This window comes from Hyperolius riggenbachi, chromosome 5 (genome assembly GCF_040937935.1).
Source record: "Hyperolius riggenbachi isolate aHypRig1 chromosome 5, aHypRig1.pri, whole genome shotgun sequence".
NCBI classification, from domain to species: Eukaryota; Metazoa; Chordata; class Amphibia; order Anura; family Hyperoliidae; genus Hyperolius; species Hyperolius riggenbachi.
In genome coordinates this window covers 438,516,560-438,537,519 of record NC_090650.1, presented here as the reverse complement: position 1 = coordinate 438,537,519, position 20,960 = coordinate 438,516,560, and the positions used below count along the sequence as shown (strand labels likewise).

Here is a 20,960-nt window from a genome sequence, read left to right as displayed (position 1 = left end):
GCTATCATCAGTCACCAAACTTGAAAGATATGTTCCGGGGAATAGTGGAAACAATGTGAAAAAATAGTTTACAATTATTATTTTTTGTTATTATTTTCATTTTTAAATGTTTTTTGAGAAACCTGATTTTAAAAATGCAGAGAAAAAAATGCATATTTAAAATCTATTTTCTCAAAAACTACAAGGTCTTTTTGTAAAATTATTTTTTTTTACATACTTTTTTTGACTACTATTCCCCTTGACACACCCTTTGATATTAAAAGCTAAAGTTGCTACAAAATTATGCAAAAATTACGCAAAATTCGGAATAGATTGCACAAAATCAATGTAATGTCCAAATCGTAATTGTGCATAGCCTTAATTGGGAAGATTTTTGCGAAATTTCACATTATCGTAATTAGCAGATTATGATTGTCACTAATTAGTCCCGAGAAACACATGCCAAAATTTCTGCCAGATCACAGCCTTGAAATTCAAATCTGATCTTACAGGTGACCTTCTGGCACGCTGTCCTATAGAATCAATACACCTGACAAAGGGAATCTGTAACGGGCAGTAAGAGGCCTCTTCAGTGCTCAGATGAAATGCCCAGCACTGTATATTACTGTCAGTCCTATCTCATCTTCAGTTAGGGCCGGGGTCCACAACGCAGGGGGGGGGGGGTCTTGTGCAGAGATGGATTAAGATGTAATGGTGCCCCAGGTGGGAGGTGGGTCCCTTAACACCTATTAGGCCCCAGGCAGCTGCCTAGGTGGCCTGGTGGGTAATCCTGCTCTAGTGTTGTGAGACGCGCGCCAACATTTGTACTGATGCAAGTACACACCTGAATCTTGGTAGCCGTGCCATGCACACCTCTAGGGTATAGCATTCCTGCAGTAAACTGCAGCATGGAGTTTGACTCGTGCCAGAATGTGATTCAGAAGGTAAGGCTATCGATGGGATCTGCAGCATTTCCCTGCTTGAATCACACATGGGAAATCACTGTGAATCCCACACAAATGGAAATAGGCTACACAAGGTCTGCCAGAAGCCATAGGTGCCACTGCTGTATGGGTGTCTGCCACAGCACAGTGAACCATGGTTTAAATGGCAAGCTGAGGCTATACAGATGTGCCGCTAGCTTGCAGGCTTGCTACATGTTCTGATGCCAAATGGGGTGGGAATGGGGGGTAAAATACATCAGCATGTGAATGATGTTATGCGGTGGTCGGGGTGAATGGGGAGAACAATGGTCTTGTCCAGCGTTCAACCAAATCGATCCATTGGGCTGATCACTGGCCAAGGCGTTGTGTGGCACTGGAGGCCACCGTACTCTTGCTAGATTCTCAGCAGAGGTGGTCGTTATGGGCCACCTTGGCTGAGCCCAACAGGAAAGAATCTCTGTGCATGGATAAGGAATTGGATAATGTACAGAAAGCAAAGAGTTGTGGTCAATGGATCATATTCGAAATCCAGTGCATGCGACCAGTGGTGTCCTACAGGGGTCGGTACTGAGTCCAGTACTCTTCAATATTTTTAACCTAGTATATGAAAGTAAGTAGAAAGCAATGTTGCTATTTTTGCAGATGATACAAAATTGTGCAGAATCATCAACTCTCAGGAAGATAGTGCCCTATTGCAACAGGATCTGGATAGGATGGCTATATGGGCACATACATGGCAGATGAAATTCAATGTTGAAAAATGTAAAGTCATGCATTTTGGTCGTACTAATGGTCTAGCACCATACAAAATAAATGGGATACAGTTGGGAACATCAAACTTAGAGAGGGACTTAGGAGTATTGGTTGACAACATATGAAATTATTGTATTCAACGCTAAGCAGCTGTAGCTAAAGCAAATACATTTTGGGATGCATTAAAAAGGAAAAAAAAAGAAAAAACTTGGGATACTACTATAATTCGGCCCGGTTTAACTCTTTTGTAATACCACATCTGGAATATGGATGGTAGGAGGGACACTGCAGTTTAAAGAGAACCCGAGGTGGGTTTGAAGAATATTATCTGCATACAGAGGCTGGATCTGCCTATACAGCCCAGCCTCTGTTGCTATCCCAAACCCCCCTAAGGTCCCCCTGCACTCTGAAATCCCTTTATAAATCACAGCCACGCTGCTGACAAACAGCTTGTCAGAGCTGGCTGTGTTTATCTCTATAGTGTCAGTCTGCTGCTCTCCCCACCTCCTGCAGAACTCCAGTCCCCGCCTGCATTCCTTCCCTCCCTGCTGATTGGAGGGAAGGGACGGGGGCAGGGACCGGAGCTATGCAGGAGGCGGGGGAGCAGCTGAGATTGACACTACAGATGTAAACACAGCCTCACAGCATGGCTGTGATTTATGAGGGATTGCAGAGTGCAGGGGGACCTTAGTGGGGTTTAGGATAGCAACAGAGGCTGGGCTGTATAGGCAGATCCAGCCTCTGTATGCAGATAACATTCTTTAAACACACCTCGGGTTCTCTTTAAGAGCAGGTGCAGAAATGACGAGCAAAATAGTTGATTAGAGGAATGGAAGGTCTCACTTACAAAGAAAGGGTAGTTAACTGGGTTTGTTTAGTCTGGAGAAAAGACACCTTAGAGAAGATCTAATCACTATGCATAAATATATCAGAGGGAAGTATAAAATCTTGGCAGATGAGCTTTCAGTCCCTAGGCTTGTGCAAAGGACTAGAGGACATGATCTGCGCATGGAGGACAAATGTTTTTGCCATTTATTTAGGAAAGGGTTCTTTTTAGTAAGATGTATTCAAATGTGGAATGTATTGCCACAGGAAGTAGTTATGGCAAATTCTATATCTGCACTTAAAGGGGGCTTAGATGCTTTCCTTGCATCGAAAGACATCCATGGCTACAATTACTAGGTAATTGCCAGCATTGATCAAAGGATTTTATCTGATTGTCATCGTGAGTTGGGATGGATTTTTCATTTTATTTTAGGACTACGTTTTTCCACTTCCTTTGGATCAGCAGGGATATGTGAGGGAGCAGGCTGGTGTTGTGCCTTCCTCTGGATCAGCAGGGATATGTGAGGGAGCAGGCTGGTGTTGTGCCTTCCTCTGGATCAGCAGGGATATGTGAGGGTGCAGGCTGGTGTTGTGCCTTCCTCTGGATCAGCAGGGATATGTGAGGGAGCAGGCTGGTGTTGTGCCTTCCTCTGGATCAGCAGGAATATGTGAGGGTGCAGGCTGGTGTTGTGCCTTCCTCTGGATCAGCAGGGATATGTGAGGGAGCAGGCTGGTGTTGTGCCTTCCTCTGGATCAGCAGGGATATGTGAGGGAGCAGGCTGGTGTTGTGCCTTCCTCTGGATCAGCAGGGGTATGTGAGGGAGCAGGCTGGTGTTGTGCTTGTTCTCTGGATCAGCAGGGATATGTGAGGGTGCAGGCTGGTGCTGTGCCTTCCTCTGGATCAGCAGGGATATGTGAGGGAGTAGGCTGGTGTTGTGCCTTCCTCTGGATCAGCAGGGATATGTGAGGGTGCAGGCTGGTGTTGTGCTTTCCTCTGGATCAGCAGAGATATGTGAGGGAGCAGGCTGGTGCTGTGCCTTCCTCTGGATCAGCAGGGATATGTGAGGGAGCAGGCTGGTGCTGTGCCTTCCTCTGGATCAGCAGGGATATGTGAGGGTGCAGGCTGGTGTTGTGCCTTCCTCTGGATCAGCAGGGATATGTGAGGGTGCAGGCTGGTGTTGTGCCTTCCTCTGGATCAGCAGGGATATGTAAGGGAGCAGGCTGGTGTTGTGCCTTCCTCTGGATCAGCAGGGATATGTGAGGGTGCAGGCTGGTGTTGTGCCATCCTCTGGATCAGCAGGGATATGTGAGGGTGGAGGCTGGTGTTGTGCCTTCCTCTGGATCAGCAGGGATATGTGAGGGAGCAGGCTGGTGTTGTATCACATTTTCTGGTTGAACTCAATGAACTTGTCCTTTTTCATCCCAACTAATTATGTAACTATTTAAAGAGACACTGAAGCGAAAAAAAATATATGATATAATGAATTGGTTGTGTACTATGAATAATTACTAGAAGATTAGCAGCAAAGAAAATATTCTCATATTTTTATTTTCAGGTATATAGTGTTTTTTCTAACATTGCATCACTCTATAATATGTGCAGATTACACAACACTCAGCATTCAAAATGAGTCTTTCAGAGCAGTATGTGAAGTAATGAACTCTCTAGCAGAGGAAAAGTAAACAGTTCAATTACAGTTAAGATAATAAAAGTCAGATAACAGCCCTCTCCACGACTAAGTTAGTTGGAGAGCTTAATGGCTTGTTTGCATAGAGATAACAACTGGAGTTTCTCAACTCTTCCTGTACTGGAAACAATTAGACTGATGTATCTGATCTTAATGTTTTTTTTCTTAGCTGTACTACACATACAAATCATAATATCATCATTTTTTTTCCGCTTCAGTGTCTCTTTAACTGGAATCTTAGGAACAGGGTTGTCCATTAGTAAGCCGGGAAAAGTAAAAAAAAAAAAAAATGTGACTTTAGATGGAATTTCTATACTCTATTAAATGATAAGATTAAAAGTTGGCTCACCGCCTATCTGAGGTGCTGGGTAGCCAAACTGATACTCATCATCTGCATCTTCCTTCTTCTTGTTGTCGATGGACCTCAAAGATTGACTGCGCGAATCAAATCTTCCATTCTCTGCGACAAAAGACAGAATTATTTTAGGTTCCGAGGACTGGAAGCCGGTGAGATGTGTTGTAAACAAGACTCAATCAATCACATATCCTGCAGGTGAAGAAGCAATTTGATGAGGTTTTATCACAGAGCATCATTAGGGATGAGCGGGAACACCTCTGGCAATCTCGCCAGAATTTCCTTAAACTTCGGGAGGTTCCGCAAATTTTTACTGAAACAGATTTGGGAGTTGCATTAAAGCCAATGGCACCAAATTTAGCAATGAATAGAAAAGCTTGAAATGCTAGAATCTCCAGATTTGCTAGGTATGTTAACCTTTCCTTGACCAACGCAGTACGAATCCACGTCCAGCAGGTGGTACTGCGGCCCTGACTGGTCGTAGCCTCTACGTCGCATTGAACGTGCGTCCCCGCCATTACCGTTGATCTCGCCGTTCTGTTCCCGCCGAAATTCGTCTCTATGACGGCAGAGGTCTGTGAGCAGGTCAAGAGCTGTTTTCATTGGTTCCTGGCCCTGTCATTACTGTAAGCTAATCCCATTGGCTTAACTTGATTGACATGGTTAGGAGCCAATTAAAGTGGCTCCTGACCGGCGCACAGCGCTCTGCCATCATAGAGGTGCCAGAGAGAGGAGCCTGCAGCGGGGACAGAACAGCGTGACTGGCAGATTTTTGTGGCGATTCGTCGGGAAGAGGCATTTTACTGTACCAGCAGCCTCTGGTCCTTAAGGGGGCAAAGGCTGCTGGTACCAAAGTGGTTTAACCTTCCTAGTGGTAACCCCGAACGTAGTTCGGGGTAAGCCGCGCAGGAGGTTTTCTCAGGCCCTACTGGGCCGATTTACGAAAAAAATTTTTTGCTGGACGCAGCTAGCACTTTGCTAGCTGCGTCAGCACACCGATCGCCACCACCCCGCGCTCGATCACCACTATCCGTCGCGTCGCGCCGCGCGGCCCCCCCCCCAGACCCCGTGCGCTGCCTGGCCAATCAGTGCCAGGCAGCGCCGAGGGGTGGACCGGGACTCCCAATGACGTCACGACGTCGCTGATGTCATCCCGCCCCGTCGCCATGGCGACGGGGGAAGCCCTCCAGGAAATCCCATTCTTTGATCGAAGCGGGCGGCTAGGGCTCGCTACATGATTTAAAAAACGAAAAAAACTGCTGCGCTGACTCCTGGCGGAAATAATTAAACCGCCAGGAGGGTTAAGGGAGTCTGAAGTGTAATTAAAATAAAAAACAGATACTTACCTAAGGAGAGGGGAGGCTCTGGGTCCTATAGAGCAGAGTTCCCCAACCCTGTCCTTAAGGCCCACCAACTGTACATGTTTTGTGGAGATCTACACACATAGGTAATAAGCTCTGCTGAGACACTAATTACCTCACCTGTGAATGTTTGTAGTTTCCTGCAAAACATGCACTGTTTGTGGGCCTTGCAGACAGGGTTGGGGAACTCCGCCATGGAGGCTTCCCATTCCTCCTACAGTCCCTGCGCTGGATTAGCAGTCGCTGACCAGACTGGAGCGCAGTGACCATAGGAGAAAAAAGAGGGCTCCACCGGATCCAGAGCCTTCCCTCTCCTTAGGCAAGTATCTGTTTTTCTTATTTTAACCACTTAATGACAACCAGGCTTATAAAAACGTCTTGCTAGAGCCTCTTAATGGCTCCAGGACGTTTTTATAACTCAGACAGTGCTGCTTCCGCTGGTGCACGTGAATTAGTGAGAAAAAAAAAAAAACACACCTTTAATATTGTCAGCATACTTTGTACTAGGGGCATAACTAAAATCTTGTGATAACCAGAACAAAGAAGCAGATAAAATGTGTGGGTTTTATGTACAGTAGCAGTGTTTATATTAAAACTATAGGAGATGAAATTGGAGAAATAGTGTATTTTTTTCATTTTTTTCCCTTGTTTTTCCCTTTAAAATGCATAGAAAATAAAGTAATTACTGAAAATAAATATATAGATCATAATAGATCATTGTGATTAGCAGTGATTAAGCTATTGGCAAATGAAAGGGATGAGCACTGAAAGGTGAAAATCGCTCTTGTCTGTTAGGGTAAAAACCGCTTTGGGTTGAAGTGGTTAATTACACTTCAGAATTATTCTTTCTGTTTTAAGAAAGCAAACTTTTGTTTTTCTTAACATCTTAGTAAGGGGGCTTTTAGGACCATTGTAGTCCCTTACACACTCCAATGAGTTCTGGGTCACCATGAGGTTGCTGGTTAGTCTGTACCTCTCGGTGTATAAACACTACTGCATAGAGCCAAATTAATCCACGCCATGCACTGATGAGGATCAAACAATCCAAAACTGTCTGTATGCATGTTGGATTATTATGGGCTCTGTACAAATTAACAAGCTGACACATCATTGCATTCCAGCAGTTCTGGAGGTGTGTTTAGCTTCTAAGGGTAACAATGGTTAATTTGCATATATTCAGCAGTGGTGCCTGGGAGACATCTCAAGCTCACTCCAACCTGAATTATCGCAAATTCTTTCTGTTTTAAGAAAGCAAACTTTTGTTTTAATTACACTTCAAACACCCTTTAACACAACTAGCAAATCTGGTGATTGTAGCATGTCTAGCTTTTCAATTAACTGCTAAATTTGGTGCCATTGACTTTAATGCAATTCCCAAATCTTTTTCAGTGAACATTTGCAGAACTTCCTGAAGATTAGTGAAGGGTTCCCAAAAAAGCCTTGTAGTTTTTGAGAAAATCAATTTTAAAGTTACGAAAGGAAAAATGATTTGTAAAGAACACACGAGGTGAGAGACATATGGAGGCCGCCATATTTATTTTCTTTTACACAGTACCAGTTTCCTGGCAGTCCTGCTGATCTCTGGCTGCAGTACAAGAGACCCCCAGATGCCTGCCAAGCCATTCCATCTCACTGCAACTCAACATGCATTCTGTGAATATAGCCTTGAATTTGCACCCATTCAGAATTATTAGCATGTTGTGCATCCCAACTCTCTGCAGCCAAACACTAATGTGGAAAACAAAAGTTTGCTTTCTTAAAACAGAAAGAATTTGTGATAATTCAGGTTGGAGTGAGCTTGAGATGTCTCCCAGTGCATCACTGCTGAATATATGCAAATTAACCATTGTTACTCTTAGAAGCTAAACACACCTCCAGAACCGCTGGAATGCAATGATGTGTCAGCTTGTTAATTTGTACAGAGCCATAATAATCCAACATGCATACAGACTGTTTTGGATTGTTTGATCCTCATCAGTGCATAGCATGGATTAATTTGGCTCTATGCAGTAGGGCTTGTAACACCGAGAGGTACAGACTAACCAGCAAGCTCATGGTGATCCAGAACTCATTGGAGTGTGTGATGTTCTACAATGGTCCTAAAAGCCCCCTTACTAAGATGCTATGTGGAATACTAATGTGGAAGAGAGGTTACTGGAGTGCTAAGCCTGGTACACACATCTAATTTTGATTGGCTAATGCAGTCTTTCTCAACCTTTCCAGGAACCCTGAAAATAACTTTTTGATCTTAAAGAGAATCTGTACTCTGAAATTCTTACAATAAAAAGCATACCATTCTATTCATTATGTGCTCCTGGTCCCCTCTGTGCTGTTTCTGCCATTCTCTGCTGCAAACCTGGCTTGTAATTGCCAGTTTTAGGCAGTGTTTACAAACAAACTAACCAGCTTCTAATAGGCTCAGCTAAGCAGAGTGTGTTAGTCACACAGAGCCTGCAGGGGGTGTGTACAGCTTCTAGCTAATCACAAGCAGCCCTGCACATTCCAGTCTGACTGCCTCAGCCTGACTGTGCCGACTATAGAGAGAAGATTAGATCATATAACAGAGATAACACAGCTACTGTGCAATTAGGAAAAGCTGCAGTAAGCCAGACCACATTAGAAAAGGCATAGGAACTTATAGCATAGAAGAAATAAAGATAAACAATTTGTTACAGAGTCTCTTTAAGGAACCCCTGCAAACAATTTTTGGATCTCGAGGAACCCCTGCATTTGTTTTGCAGGAGGCATGGTCTTAAAAAACTGTGTGGCTGTTTATTTCACTACCCCCATTACACTGCCACTCATTATACCATCTCCTGACCCCCTAATTCAGTGCTTCTTGTTACACTACCACCTATTATAATGTGCTTTATTATACTTCCCCCACGATGGGGGAAAATGGCAAGGAACCCCTGCAGAGTACTCGAGGAACCCTGGTTGAGAAAGCCTGGGCTAATGACTGGCTGATTTTACCATCTCCGTGTAGTCTGAGGGCCAACACATTGGAAATAAAATGAATAGATTGTGTGGCTAGGCTCCTATTGTACATGAAAGTGGTAACATTAGTGTTAGGAACTGTGTATTGCCTGCTCCTGCCTGCTGGTGGCAGTATTGCCAGGGAATGCTTGGAACTTTCATTGTGTCACCAGCAGAGGGCTCGATGGACTTTTGAACAGACCTGCAGTTCTACAATCCAACAGCAGTTGGCTGTTCACTCACAAATACTTGAAGTTCCTGATCTGGCCTGCGGGTGGTTCAGGAGTTTATTGCAATTACCACCAGCTGTATTCTGTATTCACTTTCACATGCCTCTTCCCCCTACTGATTGCCAGAACTTTGTACTTCCGGGTTGGAGTTCCTGGACATCCTGGTATCCTCCTGTCTTGAACCTTGTTTTGTTACCTATTGCTGGACCTGGTTTCCTGCCTAGACCTCGGAGCAGTGCTTTTCAGCACTGCTAGATTTGGGCGCAGCCAGCGCCGCCATAGACTGTAATAGGAATCAGTCTATAGCGGCGCTCAGTGAGGAAGGTCGGCTCCGTCAGAAGACGGAGCCGAAGTTGTTTAAAAAACACAATAATTCGGCCTCCAGCAATCGCTGGAAGCCGAATTATTTCATTCCCCCACTATCCATGTCGGCCTGGAGGGGGAATAGTAATTAAAACGCCCCGGACTTGTGCAGAAGCAGGACCAGCCATTTAACAGCTGGATCCTGCGCCCAAGTCTACCAGCGCCGTATTCAAATGTACGCCTAGACCTGGCGTCTGCCTAATCCCTGGTACCGTGCTTTTTGATAACCTGTTGCTGACCTTGCTCTCCTGCTGACTCTGATATATATATATATAATATATATATTACCACTGCTTTCCCAGGTTGTATATATTGCATAATTCCCAACTGTCCCTCTTTTGGAGGGACAGTCCCTCTTTGGGAGCCCTGTCCCTCTTTCCTCCTCATGTGTCCCTCTTTCAGGACTTTGTCCCTCTTTGTATGTAAATATATATATTTCTCTACTAAAAATGTGTTTGACTCTAAACTTTATTCCCATCCTTTAAATTGTTATATTACTAACTTTAAAATCTTAATATGATGGAAAATGTACCAGGATAGAAAGGACCAGTGTGGTTTGAATTATAAAACAACATATTTTTCTTATGAGATTTTTATGGTATGCGGTACTAGGGGTGTGATGGGGCGTGATCAGGGGTGTGGCAGGGGTGTGGCTTAAGTGTCCCTCTTTCTCATATCAAAAAATTGGGAGCTGATATTGTGTGCTGTGCAATTGGTTATATCATATTTGCATTCACGGTTGTATGTATGCTTGCATGTCAATTAAACTTTATCTTTGCACCATATTCTTTGGTTCAGGGTCTGTATACTAAAAACTGTGGTCAAACCCTGTTTTCCCGTTCAGGCCTGTGACAATTAGCCAATGATTGACCAATCAAAATTGGATGTTTATATGCAACCTAATGGCGTGTACACACTCGAAAGATAAATGAAAGATCTTAGACCAATTTTACCACCTTCCATGTAGCATGAGAGCCATACTCTACACAGGCTATTCTATGGAGCTGCACTCCCCATCAGATAGAAATCTTTGCAAGATGCTGCACACAAAGATGCTGTACACATTCAACAGATCAGTATCTGCAAAAGATCTGTTCCTGCCAAAGTTCCGTTCCTGCAAATTGCATTTATAGTCTATGATATCTGCAGATCCAGACATTCATCTGCAGATCAGATCCACCAGCATTGATCTTCATATCTGCAGATGATTGTCAGATCTGCAGAGGATTGTCTGTTAAACAATGTGTGTATGAGGATCTGCAGATATCATAGACCATCAATGCATTTTGCAGGAACAGATCTTTTGCAGATACTGATCTTTTGTGTCTGTACAGCAGGGCTGCCCAATAGGTCGATCGCGATCTACCGGTAGATCGCGACCGCCTCCTTGGTAGATCGCGGCCTCTTGGCCGCGTCTCGTTAATGTTTGTTGCGGCCAGCAGCTCGTGTTTAGCTGCTGGCCGCTGGCCAATAGAATGCATGCAGGCGAGGAGAGAGGGAGGAGAGAGGCGGCGCGTCCGCTGCGTCATGGCTGGGGGCGGCGGCGGGCAGCCTGTGTAATGTGCCTGTGTAACGTGCCCGGCGCCGCCCCCAGCCATGACGTAGCGGACGCGCCGCCTCTCTCTTCGCCGCCGCTTCTCTCCTACATCCCATTGGCCTGCCAGAGTCTCTCCTCGCCGCCTCTTCTCCTCTGCCTGCAGGTACATATACCTGGCTAACCTACACTGGGGGGCCCTATACCTGGCTAACCTACACTGGGGGGCCCTATACCTGGCTAACCTACACTGGGGGGCCCTATACCTGGCTAACCTACACTGGGGGGGCCCTATACCTGGCTAACCTACACTGGGGGGCCCTATACCTGGCTAACCTACACTGGGGGGCCCTATACCTGGCTAACCTACACTGGGGGGCCCTATACCTGGCTAACCTACACTGGGGGGGGCCTATACCTGGCTAACCTACACTGGGGGGGCCTATACCTGGCTAACCTACACTGGGGGGCCCTATACCTGGCTAACCTACACTGGGGGGCCCTATACCTGGCTAACCTACACTGGGGGGCCCTATACCTGGCTAACCTACACTGGGGGCCCCTATACCTGGCTAACCTACACTGGGGGCCCCTATACCTGGCTAACCTACACTGGGGGCCCCTATACCTGGCTAACCTACACTGGGGGCCCATATACCTGGCTAACCTACACTGGGGGCCCATATACCTGGCTAACCTACACTGAGGGCCCATATACCTGGCAAACCTACACTGAGGGCCCATATACCTGGCAAACCTACACTGAGGGCCCATATACCTGGCTAACCTACACTGAGGGCCCATATACCTGGCTAACCTATGCGGGGGGGGGGGGGGGGGCGCGTGCTTAGCATTTGAGACGTTGGTAGATCTCCTGGCCTCGGCAAATTTAAAAGTAGCTCGCGAGCCGAAAAAGTGTGGGCACCCCTGCTGTACAGCATCTGTGTGTGCAGCATCTTGCAAAGATTTCTATCTGATGGAGAGTTCAGCTCCATAGAATAGACTGTGTAGGTATGGCTCTCATACTACATGGAAGGGGGTAAGATTTCTGTCTGATGGGGAGTGCAGCTCCATAGAATAGACTGTGTAGGTGTGGCTCTCATACTACATGGAAGGGGGTAAGATTTCTGTCTGATGGGGAGTGCAGCTCCATAGAATAGACTGTGTAGGTGTGGCTCTCATACTACATGGAAGGGGGTAAGATTTCTGTCTGATGGGGAGTGCAGCTCCATAGAATAGACTGTGTAGGTGTGGCTCTCATACTACATGGAAGGGGGTAAGATTTCTGTCTGATGGGGAGTGCAGCTCCATAGAATAGACTGTGTAGGTGTGGCTCTCATACTACATGGAAGGGGGTGAGATTTCTGTCTGATGGGGAGTGCAGCTCCATAGAATAGACTGTGTAGGTGTGGCTCTCATACTACATGGAAGGGGGTAAGATTTCTGTCTGATGGGGAGTGCAGCTCCATAGAATAGACTGTGTAGGTGTGGCTCTCATACTACATGGAAGGGGGTAAGATTTCTGTCTGATGGGGAGTGCAGCTCCATAGAATAGACTGTGTAGGTGTGGCTCTCATACTACATGGAAGGGGGGTAACATTGGTCTGTGATCTTTCATTTATCTTTCAAGTGTGTACACACCATTAGGCTACATTCACGCTGTGCACATGACTGGGTGCTGCGTTACTGCATGTGAACAGACAATTGTATTTCATCTTCACATCCCCGCCTTGTAATGACCCTCGTTATCCTCATGTTTCTACAGTGCGTTTCTGGATAAGGTTTGCAGTTAGTATCACCTTCCATAACTAATCTTTGTGCTATGAAAAATAACGTGTTGGATACAATATAAGCTGAACTTCGCCTCGGTGGGCAGTCTGTATTTTGGAAAGAGTGCCAGGAAACCACTGATCTCATAGCTGGGAAAATACATTATTTGCGTTTTGATATCTTGAGCTGAATGATTTGTGCAACTCTAGTATATAGGGAAGGTACGCCTAAAATGAGAGGTATATGGAGTCTGCCATATTTGTTTTCCTTTTATCCACTACCAGTTTCCTGGCGGTTCTGCTGAGCTCTTTGGCTGCAGTAGTGTCTGAGTCAAACACCTGAAACAAGAATGCAGCTAATCCAGTCACATTTTAGTCGGAGCACCTGACCTGCATGCTTGTTTATGGCTAAAAGTATTGGCGGCAAAGGCTGAGCAGAACAGCCAGACAATATGCATTGTTTAACCACTTCCTGCCAGAGGACGTGAAAATAAGTTACTGCACTCTCCTCTCTACAAAATCCTAGATAACACTGTTTATTTATCTCCAAGGTTATAATAAAGCTACAGAGTTGAAAAAGAATGACAGCAAACCCTCTCCCACCCCAAGGAATTCAATGGCAAGACTAATTAGTAAACAAGTGTAAAATAAACATTGCGGGAGAAGACAAATGCAACAAGTGAGTAGGGTATAGAATGTGTTCCTAATACATGCTGAAAACACATGAACTGTTTACATAAACAGGAGCGATAGACACATAAAATGTATGGGGTTAATGTACAATAGGACTGTTTACATTAAAGCTATAATGTATTAAAGTGGTTAAAAGGAAATAAATATGTCAGCCTCCACATCCCGCTCACCTTAGGTTTTTTTAAAGTGACACTGAAGCGAAAAAAAAACCCTCATGATATAATGAATTGTATGTGTAGTACAATTAATAGAACTTTAGTAGCAAATCAAATTTCATTTTTATTTTCAGGCATATAGCTTTTTTTTTATAACATTGCATCATTAAAATGATTCCACAGAGCAGGCTACTAACCCACTGAACTTTTCTCTGCAGAAAAACCATTAACAAAGAAGAAACAATGAGAGACACTTGGGATAAGTGCTTCAAACGACAGTGCTGTCCACGACTTTATTAAAGGGACACTTAAGCCAGAAAAAAAAAATGAGTTTTACTCACCTGGGGCTTCTACCAGCCCCCTGCAGCAGTCCTGTGCCCACGCAGCCACTCACTAATCCTCTGGTCCCCCGCTTCCAGCTAGTTTCATTTTTGCCGACAGCTCCGACAGGACTGGCCACGCGTAGCTTCTCGACTGCAATTAGCGCTATCCCAGACCGCAACGCGTACAAAAATACGCGTTGCCGCATTACGAATGCATAGATATGCGGCAACGCGTATTTTTGTACGCGTTGCGGCCCACAATAGCGCTAATTACAGTCGGGAATGCAGAAAAAGCTACGCTTGGCCAGTCCTGATGGGCCTGTCGGCAAACACGAAACTAGCTGGCAGCGGGGAACCAGAGGATTAGTGAGTGGCTGCGAGGGCTCAGGACTGCTGCAGGGGGCTGGTAGAAGCCCCAGGTGAGTAAAACTCAATTTTTTTTCTGACTTAAGGGTCACTTTAAGTCGTAGAGCTCAGAGAAGCACTTTTGCATAGATAACAACTGGAGTTTCTTAACTCTTCCTGTACTGGAAACAATATGACACTCATATCTGTGCTAATAATGTTCTATTGCTTAGCTGTACTACACATACAAAGCATTATAACAAGTTTATTTTTCACTTCAGATTCCTTTAAATGCAGTTGGGATTCTACAATCCAGGATTGGAAATACCAGGAGGCCCCTCTCTCTGTCTGCTTAAATTGGGGTCTCCTAGCGTAGAGACAGAACTAATGGCAGAAGACACTTCACTAATTGGCTGGAGTAGAAGCTCTTCCGTTATTTGCTCTGGCTGATGTTATTTGAAGCCCCGTCCTGCGCGGGAAGCAGCTCCTGGCGCTGGCGTGGGTTGGGAAGGCCTCGGAGATGTGTACAAGGGGAGCAGTATGAGGGGCTTATTCATCTCTGGCATTATGGGCCTGGCAGTGACATAAAATCGATGAGTAAGTAGTGCCTTCCTCTGCGGCCGACACGCGTACCCCGGGGTGGAAGCTGAGCCGTATTATCCTAACAGAACAGATACTGGAAATCAATAGGTTGTTGATGCTCTTTATAAAACAAAGACCCTCATGCGTGGGGGTGAGCGGTCTTCCCTTCCAGCTACGTGGAAGGCTGCAGGATTGATTTTCATAGCTGGAGAGATAGTCTGCACAGATACTCGTCTTTTTTTAACAGGAAAGCAAAAGTTGAGTTGTTCCAATCAATATCGACCTGCGGCACTTTAAAAGTGGATGCACCTGTTGGTAGAAGTGTGTTTTGCTGAGCTGGAGACCAGTGGAGAGAAGATTTGTCAGCAAACATTGCTTATGCAGCATGCAGAAAGCCTCTCCGCTACTACTAAAAAAACTCAGTAAAGGTAGGTAGCTAGGTAGCCAGATATAGGTGCCCCCAGTATAGGTAACCCCAGTATAGGTAGCCTGGTATAGGTTCCTCCAGTATGGGTAAACAGGTATAGGTGCCACAGTATAGATAGCCTGGTATAGGTGCCCCAGTATAGGTCGCCAGGTATAGGTGCCTTCAGTATAGGTAGCCTAGTATAGGTGCCACAGTATAGATAGCCTGGTATTGGTGCCCCAGTATAGGTCGCCAGGTATAGGTGCCTTCAGTATAGGTAGCCTAGTATAGGTGCCACAGTATAGATAGCCTGGTATTGGTGCCCCAGTATAGGTCGCCAGGTATAGGTGCCTTCAGTATAGGTAGCCTGGTATAGGTGCCCCAGTATAGGTCGCCAGGTATCGATGCTCCAGTATAGGTAGCCAGGTATAGGTGCCCCCAGTATAGGTAGCCAGGTATAGGTGGTGCCCCAGTATAGGTAGCCAGGTATAGGTGCTCCAGTATAGGTAGCCTGGTATAGGTGCCCCAGTATAGGTCGCCAGGTATCGATGCTCCAGTATAGGTAGCCAGGTATAGGTGCCCCCAGTATAGGTAGCCAGGTATAGGTGCCCCCAGTATAGGTAGCCAGGTATAGGTGGTGCCCCAGTATAGGTAGCCAGGTATAGGTGGTGCCCCAGTATAGGTAGCCATGTATAGGTGCTCCAGTATAGGTAGCCTGGTATAGGTGCCCCAGTATAGGTCGCCAGGTATCGATACTCCAGTATAGGTAGCCAGGTATAGGTGCTCCAGTATAGGTAGCCTGGTATAGGTGTCCCAGTATAGGTCGCCAGGTATCGGTGCTCCAGTACAGGTAGCCTGGTATAGATGCCCCCAGTATAGGTAGCCAGGTATAGGTGGTGCCCCCAGTATAGGTAGACATATTCACCATCGTCCTGTCCTCGGCAGCAGTTGGGGTGGCTGCAGCTCACCTGGCGGCAACTACCGGTCTTTCCTCCTGCAGTGGTGGCTCCTCGTTGGCGATGGCAAGTAAATGGTGAGCGGCAAGTGGCGGAGTTGCTTCTGGGATTGCCTGGCAGCTGGCGCCCCCCATCGATGACGTCGCCCCTCCAGCCTCAGGCTGGGTCATGGCAGATCCACCCCTGACCCCTGCTTAAAGTGTTCAAAACAAGTTCTTATCCTGAAGAGAGGGAAGCCTCAGGAGCCTATAAAGGCTTTACTCTCTTGTCAGCTGCCCCCCACCCTATTGCAGAGCGCGCCCCCAATGTGATTAGCTAGCTTCTTAATTTCTTTTGCCCATTCACATAAAAATACTGCACCACTGGCCTCCTGGTCTCTCTTCTTTTTACAGAGAATCCACGAGTTCCTGGAACTACCAGCATTGACTGCCTCTCGGATTATGCAAGAGAGATGTCAATTAATACAATAGGCAACTGGAACCAATAAAAATGGCAATAATGTAACTTTCTAACGTCGATCCCCCTGGCTTCTCTCAGCCAGAGTACTGGAACCCCTAATCTACACGTGGGGAGTAGCTTAAAGCCCTCTAGCTGCTGCACCTTCCCATTCATCCCGTCTATCGCTATTACAAGCAGCCTCAGGGAACTGGCAGACAGCCTCATCTCCTGGAAAGTCACTTTATGCCTTCTGCAGAATATCCGAGACGGCGCACAGTCAGTCCGGGGTGTCAGTAAGTAATAGTGGAAGAGCTTTGCTCTGGTGATTGCTAATGAGAAATAAAGAAATTTACTGGCCTGAAGAACAGCCCATTTCACGGTAACTTTACTCCGGGAAGGTACACGAGTCTGTCATACGGCACCAATACTACGACAGTCTGCCATTGGCTCAGAGTTTGCTGATTACCCGGAGTGTGTAGAGAAGAGTTGCAATGATTTCTGAGCATTCAGGGCAGCGAGAACGACTATACATCATTGTATGTGCAGGTACCTTGAAGTGAAAGCTTCAAATCTTACACATCCCTTTTTATTAACCTCAGGACCATGTTATTAGTACAGGGGGGAGGCACCAAAAAAGCATAAAGTCATTTAAAAACTATAAGATAGAAAGTGACACTATGTATAATCCCGACACTGGTGACATGTTTCGTGGGCTGGTGTCCACGTCCACTTCCTCAAGCCAAATTTGTGCCAGCGGACAATACTGAACTAAGTAAGGAGCGCCTCTCAATCTCAAGGGACAATCTCAGGCGCTCAACGCTCAACTCAGTATTTTTCACACAAAGTTTGGCCTAAGAAAGTGGGTTCCAGCCCACGAAAAGCATTCTCTATTGTCTAAAAGCCATTGTGTAAATAAACGTGTTATTTTACGATTACATAGCGTCATCCTTGAGGTATGCCAACTCTTCAACTTTATAGTTTTTAAATAATATTATACTTTTTGGGAGCCTCTTCCCCCATATAGTTTCCACACTCTGGCTCCCTCTTTGCTGCTCTGCTTCGCCTCCCCCCATGCTCATGGTTAGAACACGGCACAGAAAAATGGCCTCCAATGTCCACAAATGCGCACTCCGGCGGCCATTTTCTTGTAGAACTGCGCTACCTACAGTTAGAGCGGAGGAGGAGGAAGACTAGAGAAGTGGGAAGGGATATAGAGTAGGTATGCCGAGTGGGCTCCTGATTGCCTCTGTGCTGTTTTCCTATAAGGTCTAGTGCCATCTTATTCTTCCTGTCTATATCTTATGAATGCATTCTAGGCACAGCCAATCAGCAGTCGGAGCATCCAGAACCCACCTCCACCAGAGTCACAGAGACCTGCGATGTTGAAAAAAAAAATTGGCTGTGAGTAATCATGGCCTGTCATGTGACTACTGCACTCAGCACCTCATCCTCCTCTCTGTCCTGGCTCTGGAGGGGATGTCACTGGACTATGATGTAGCATCCCATTTACCTCTGCATAGCCAGTAAAGTCAGTGGATCATGTGCCCGGGAGGCGTGGTTGGCTCGTTGTGGTCAGCTATGAGCAACATGGATGACGGACAAATTGACATGAAGCCAGTTTGACCATAAATAGTGTAATTTTCCTTTTTGTGAGTTATTTCCTGACATTGTGCAGGTAAGTAGCGCTGTGATTGGAATAATTGAGACCTCCTCATTGTGCTCTGCTGATTGCATTAATCCATCCTTTTATATACCTGGACGTTTCCCAGGGCTGCGCCACGACTGGCCATCAGCTTTGATTAATCACAGCCTTTGTTTATCTCTGTTATGACCAATTAAAGATTTTGTTTATAACTGGCTTAAAATACTTGTGGGCAGGTAAAATGTGCTGATTAATACAATCAGTGTACATATTGTATAGCTATAAGAGGCTGATTTATAAAGCTGGGAACAGGCGATTATTCAACTTTTTGATTATAAATATCAACAATTTTAATTTGGACGCTAACACTGCTAAATGAAAACTAAAAAATTCAAAAGCAATAAAATAGAGTGTAGGATGTGCAATTACCCCCCAAAACCAAGGCCGTGTGTAAAAGTTGGGCCACAAAAAATGTTATAGGTACTTGACATCAAGATTTATGGTACAAAATGACTGTATTTTTCATCATATAAGACGCTCCAGACTATAAGACACACCTAGGTTTAGAGGTCAAAAACCAGGGGGAAAAAATCAACAACAGAATGGCTTATACAGAAAGAAAATACACCTTTTGGGGTGGCCCAGTCAGAGTCCTGACCTCATGCTAATTGAGATGCTGTTGTAGCATGACCTCAAGAAAGCAATTTACACCAGACACCCCAAGAATATTGCTGAACTGAAACAGTTCTGTAAAGAGGAATGGTCAAAAATTACTCCTGACCGTTGTGCACGTCTGGTCTGCAACTACAGGAAACGTTTGGTTGAAGTTATTGCTGCCAAAAGAGGTTCAACCAGTTATTAAATCCAAGCGTTCACATACCTTCTCCACCTGCACTGTGAATGTTTACATAGTGTGTTCAATAAAAACATGGAGACATTATTTTGTGATATTAGTTTAAGCAGACTGTGATTGTCTATTGTTGTGACTTAGATGAAGATCAGATCACATTTGACCAATTTGTGAAGCAGAAATCAATATAATTCCAAAGGGTTCAAATATTTTTTTTTTTGCTACTTTATACTAAACCTGGTACGTCCATGGTCCAGGAGCATCTTGAAGATGCTCTTCTCCAATTATTGTGCCCCTATGTGTCCTCCTGTCCTGTGTCCCCCATGTGTCCTCTCCTGTTCCCAAGTGTCCTCTTCTGTCTCCCATGTGCCCCCCTTCTGTCCCCTAGTGTCTCCTCTGCTCCCCCATGTGTCTCCTTCTGTCTCCAGTGTGTCCCCCTCTCTCCCCCCCATGTCCTCCTCTATCCACATTTGTCCCCCCCCCCTCTCCTCCCCCCCTCGTGTCCCCGTGTATAACTGTCAGAAATGGCACCTAATCCAGAGAGACCTCTCCTCTCTCTCTCACAGCTCCCCAGTTCTTATCGGTGGATGTTCGTTTAGTCAGGGACTCCCTGTATTTTTTTCTCTTTATCCCCATTTTGGGGGGAGGAAAAGCTTCTTATATGCTGAAAGATATGGTACTTCCTCCAGTTAGTGTCTTTGTGGAGAGGCGAAAAGTGGGGTCTTGGCTCCATTTAGTTTTTTACTAGAATTAGCAAAGTGTAACAAACAAGGAAGAGGCAGCTGCGGGGAACAGCGCTACCTCCGCGGCTGCCTCCAGCTCCCTGTCTAGCAGTATATCCGTGCCTGAGGTGTCTAGCATGCCAAGGACGGGTCTGTCAGTTGCACATAGGGTTGCTTTGTCACGCAGGACCTTTATGTGGGGAGGAGGCGCGTCAGCTGACGTTTCGGTCGGCTGACGTCAGAGGGGACGCTTGCAGCTCCTCATTGGCTGATTGGAGGGGGCATGCCAGGAGGGTCTCCTCTGCTTCATAAGCCTAGCTGAATCACTGGCAACTTGTCTGCTGTTGCGAATACTTGGTGTTAGCGCTCAGACCCTTAGATAGTTCCGGTGTGCTTTGATCCGGGAGGAAACCGGGGATTTCACACAACATAGGAATTGTTTGATAGCCTTAAAGATTATTCATTACTGTGTTATTATTTGTGTATGACTCTGGCTCGTTCTGACTACTCTTCTGCTCAGTGTATCTGTACCGCTGCCCATCTGATCTTGCTGCCGACTCTGCCTGTTTATACCTTCCTGTCTCTGCCTTCCGATTTTGTACTGCATCTGTCTGTCTGTTGCCAACTCGATTTGTCTGACCACTCTACTCTCATCAGAGGGCCCTTGACTCTGGTGAGGGGCTCTGTTCTGTTAGTAACCACCAGCTCCTCTGGTGAGGTATAACTCACTACTCTCACCAGAGGGCCCTTGACTCTGGTGAGGGTTTCTGTACTATTAGTACCCACCAGCTCCTCTGGTGAGGTATTGCTAAACCCAACCCAACAGCACTATACTTGCTATTAAGCTATCACATCAGCTTCTGTTATACCAGTATTATTGGTGATTCTGCAGATCACCATATAATCAGGTATACATCTGCATTATAGGTGATACTGCAGATCACCTAATAATAAGAATTCTGTTACTTGCTGACACATATCGATACACAAAGGTCTACGAATTTGTGATGGTATCATGTTACTCTCAGCTGGTGCTAGATACCAGATCCTGTCCCCAAAAAGGGGCTATTT

General features: G+C 45.7%; 1 protein-coding gene across 3 annotated transcripts in view; it reads right to left on the bottom strand.

Annotated features, from left to right (window-relative positions):
* Window positions 1-20,960, bottom strand: part of ADGRB1 (adhesion G protein-coupled receptor B1) — an 829,276-nt gene that overhangs the window by 420,321 nt on the left and 387,995 nt on the right. For all 3 annotated transcript variants that reach the window (XM_068238111.1, XM_068238113.1, XM_068238112.1), the window contains exon 4: window positions 4,539-4,649. In XM_068238111.1, the coding sequence (XP_068094212.1) occupies window positions 4,539-4,649 (111 nt within the window). The remainder of the gene's footprint in view (window positions 1-4,538; window positions 4,650-20,960) is intronic.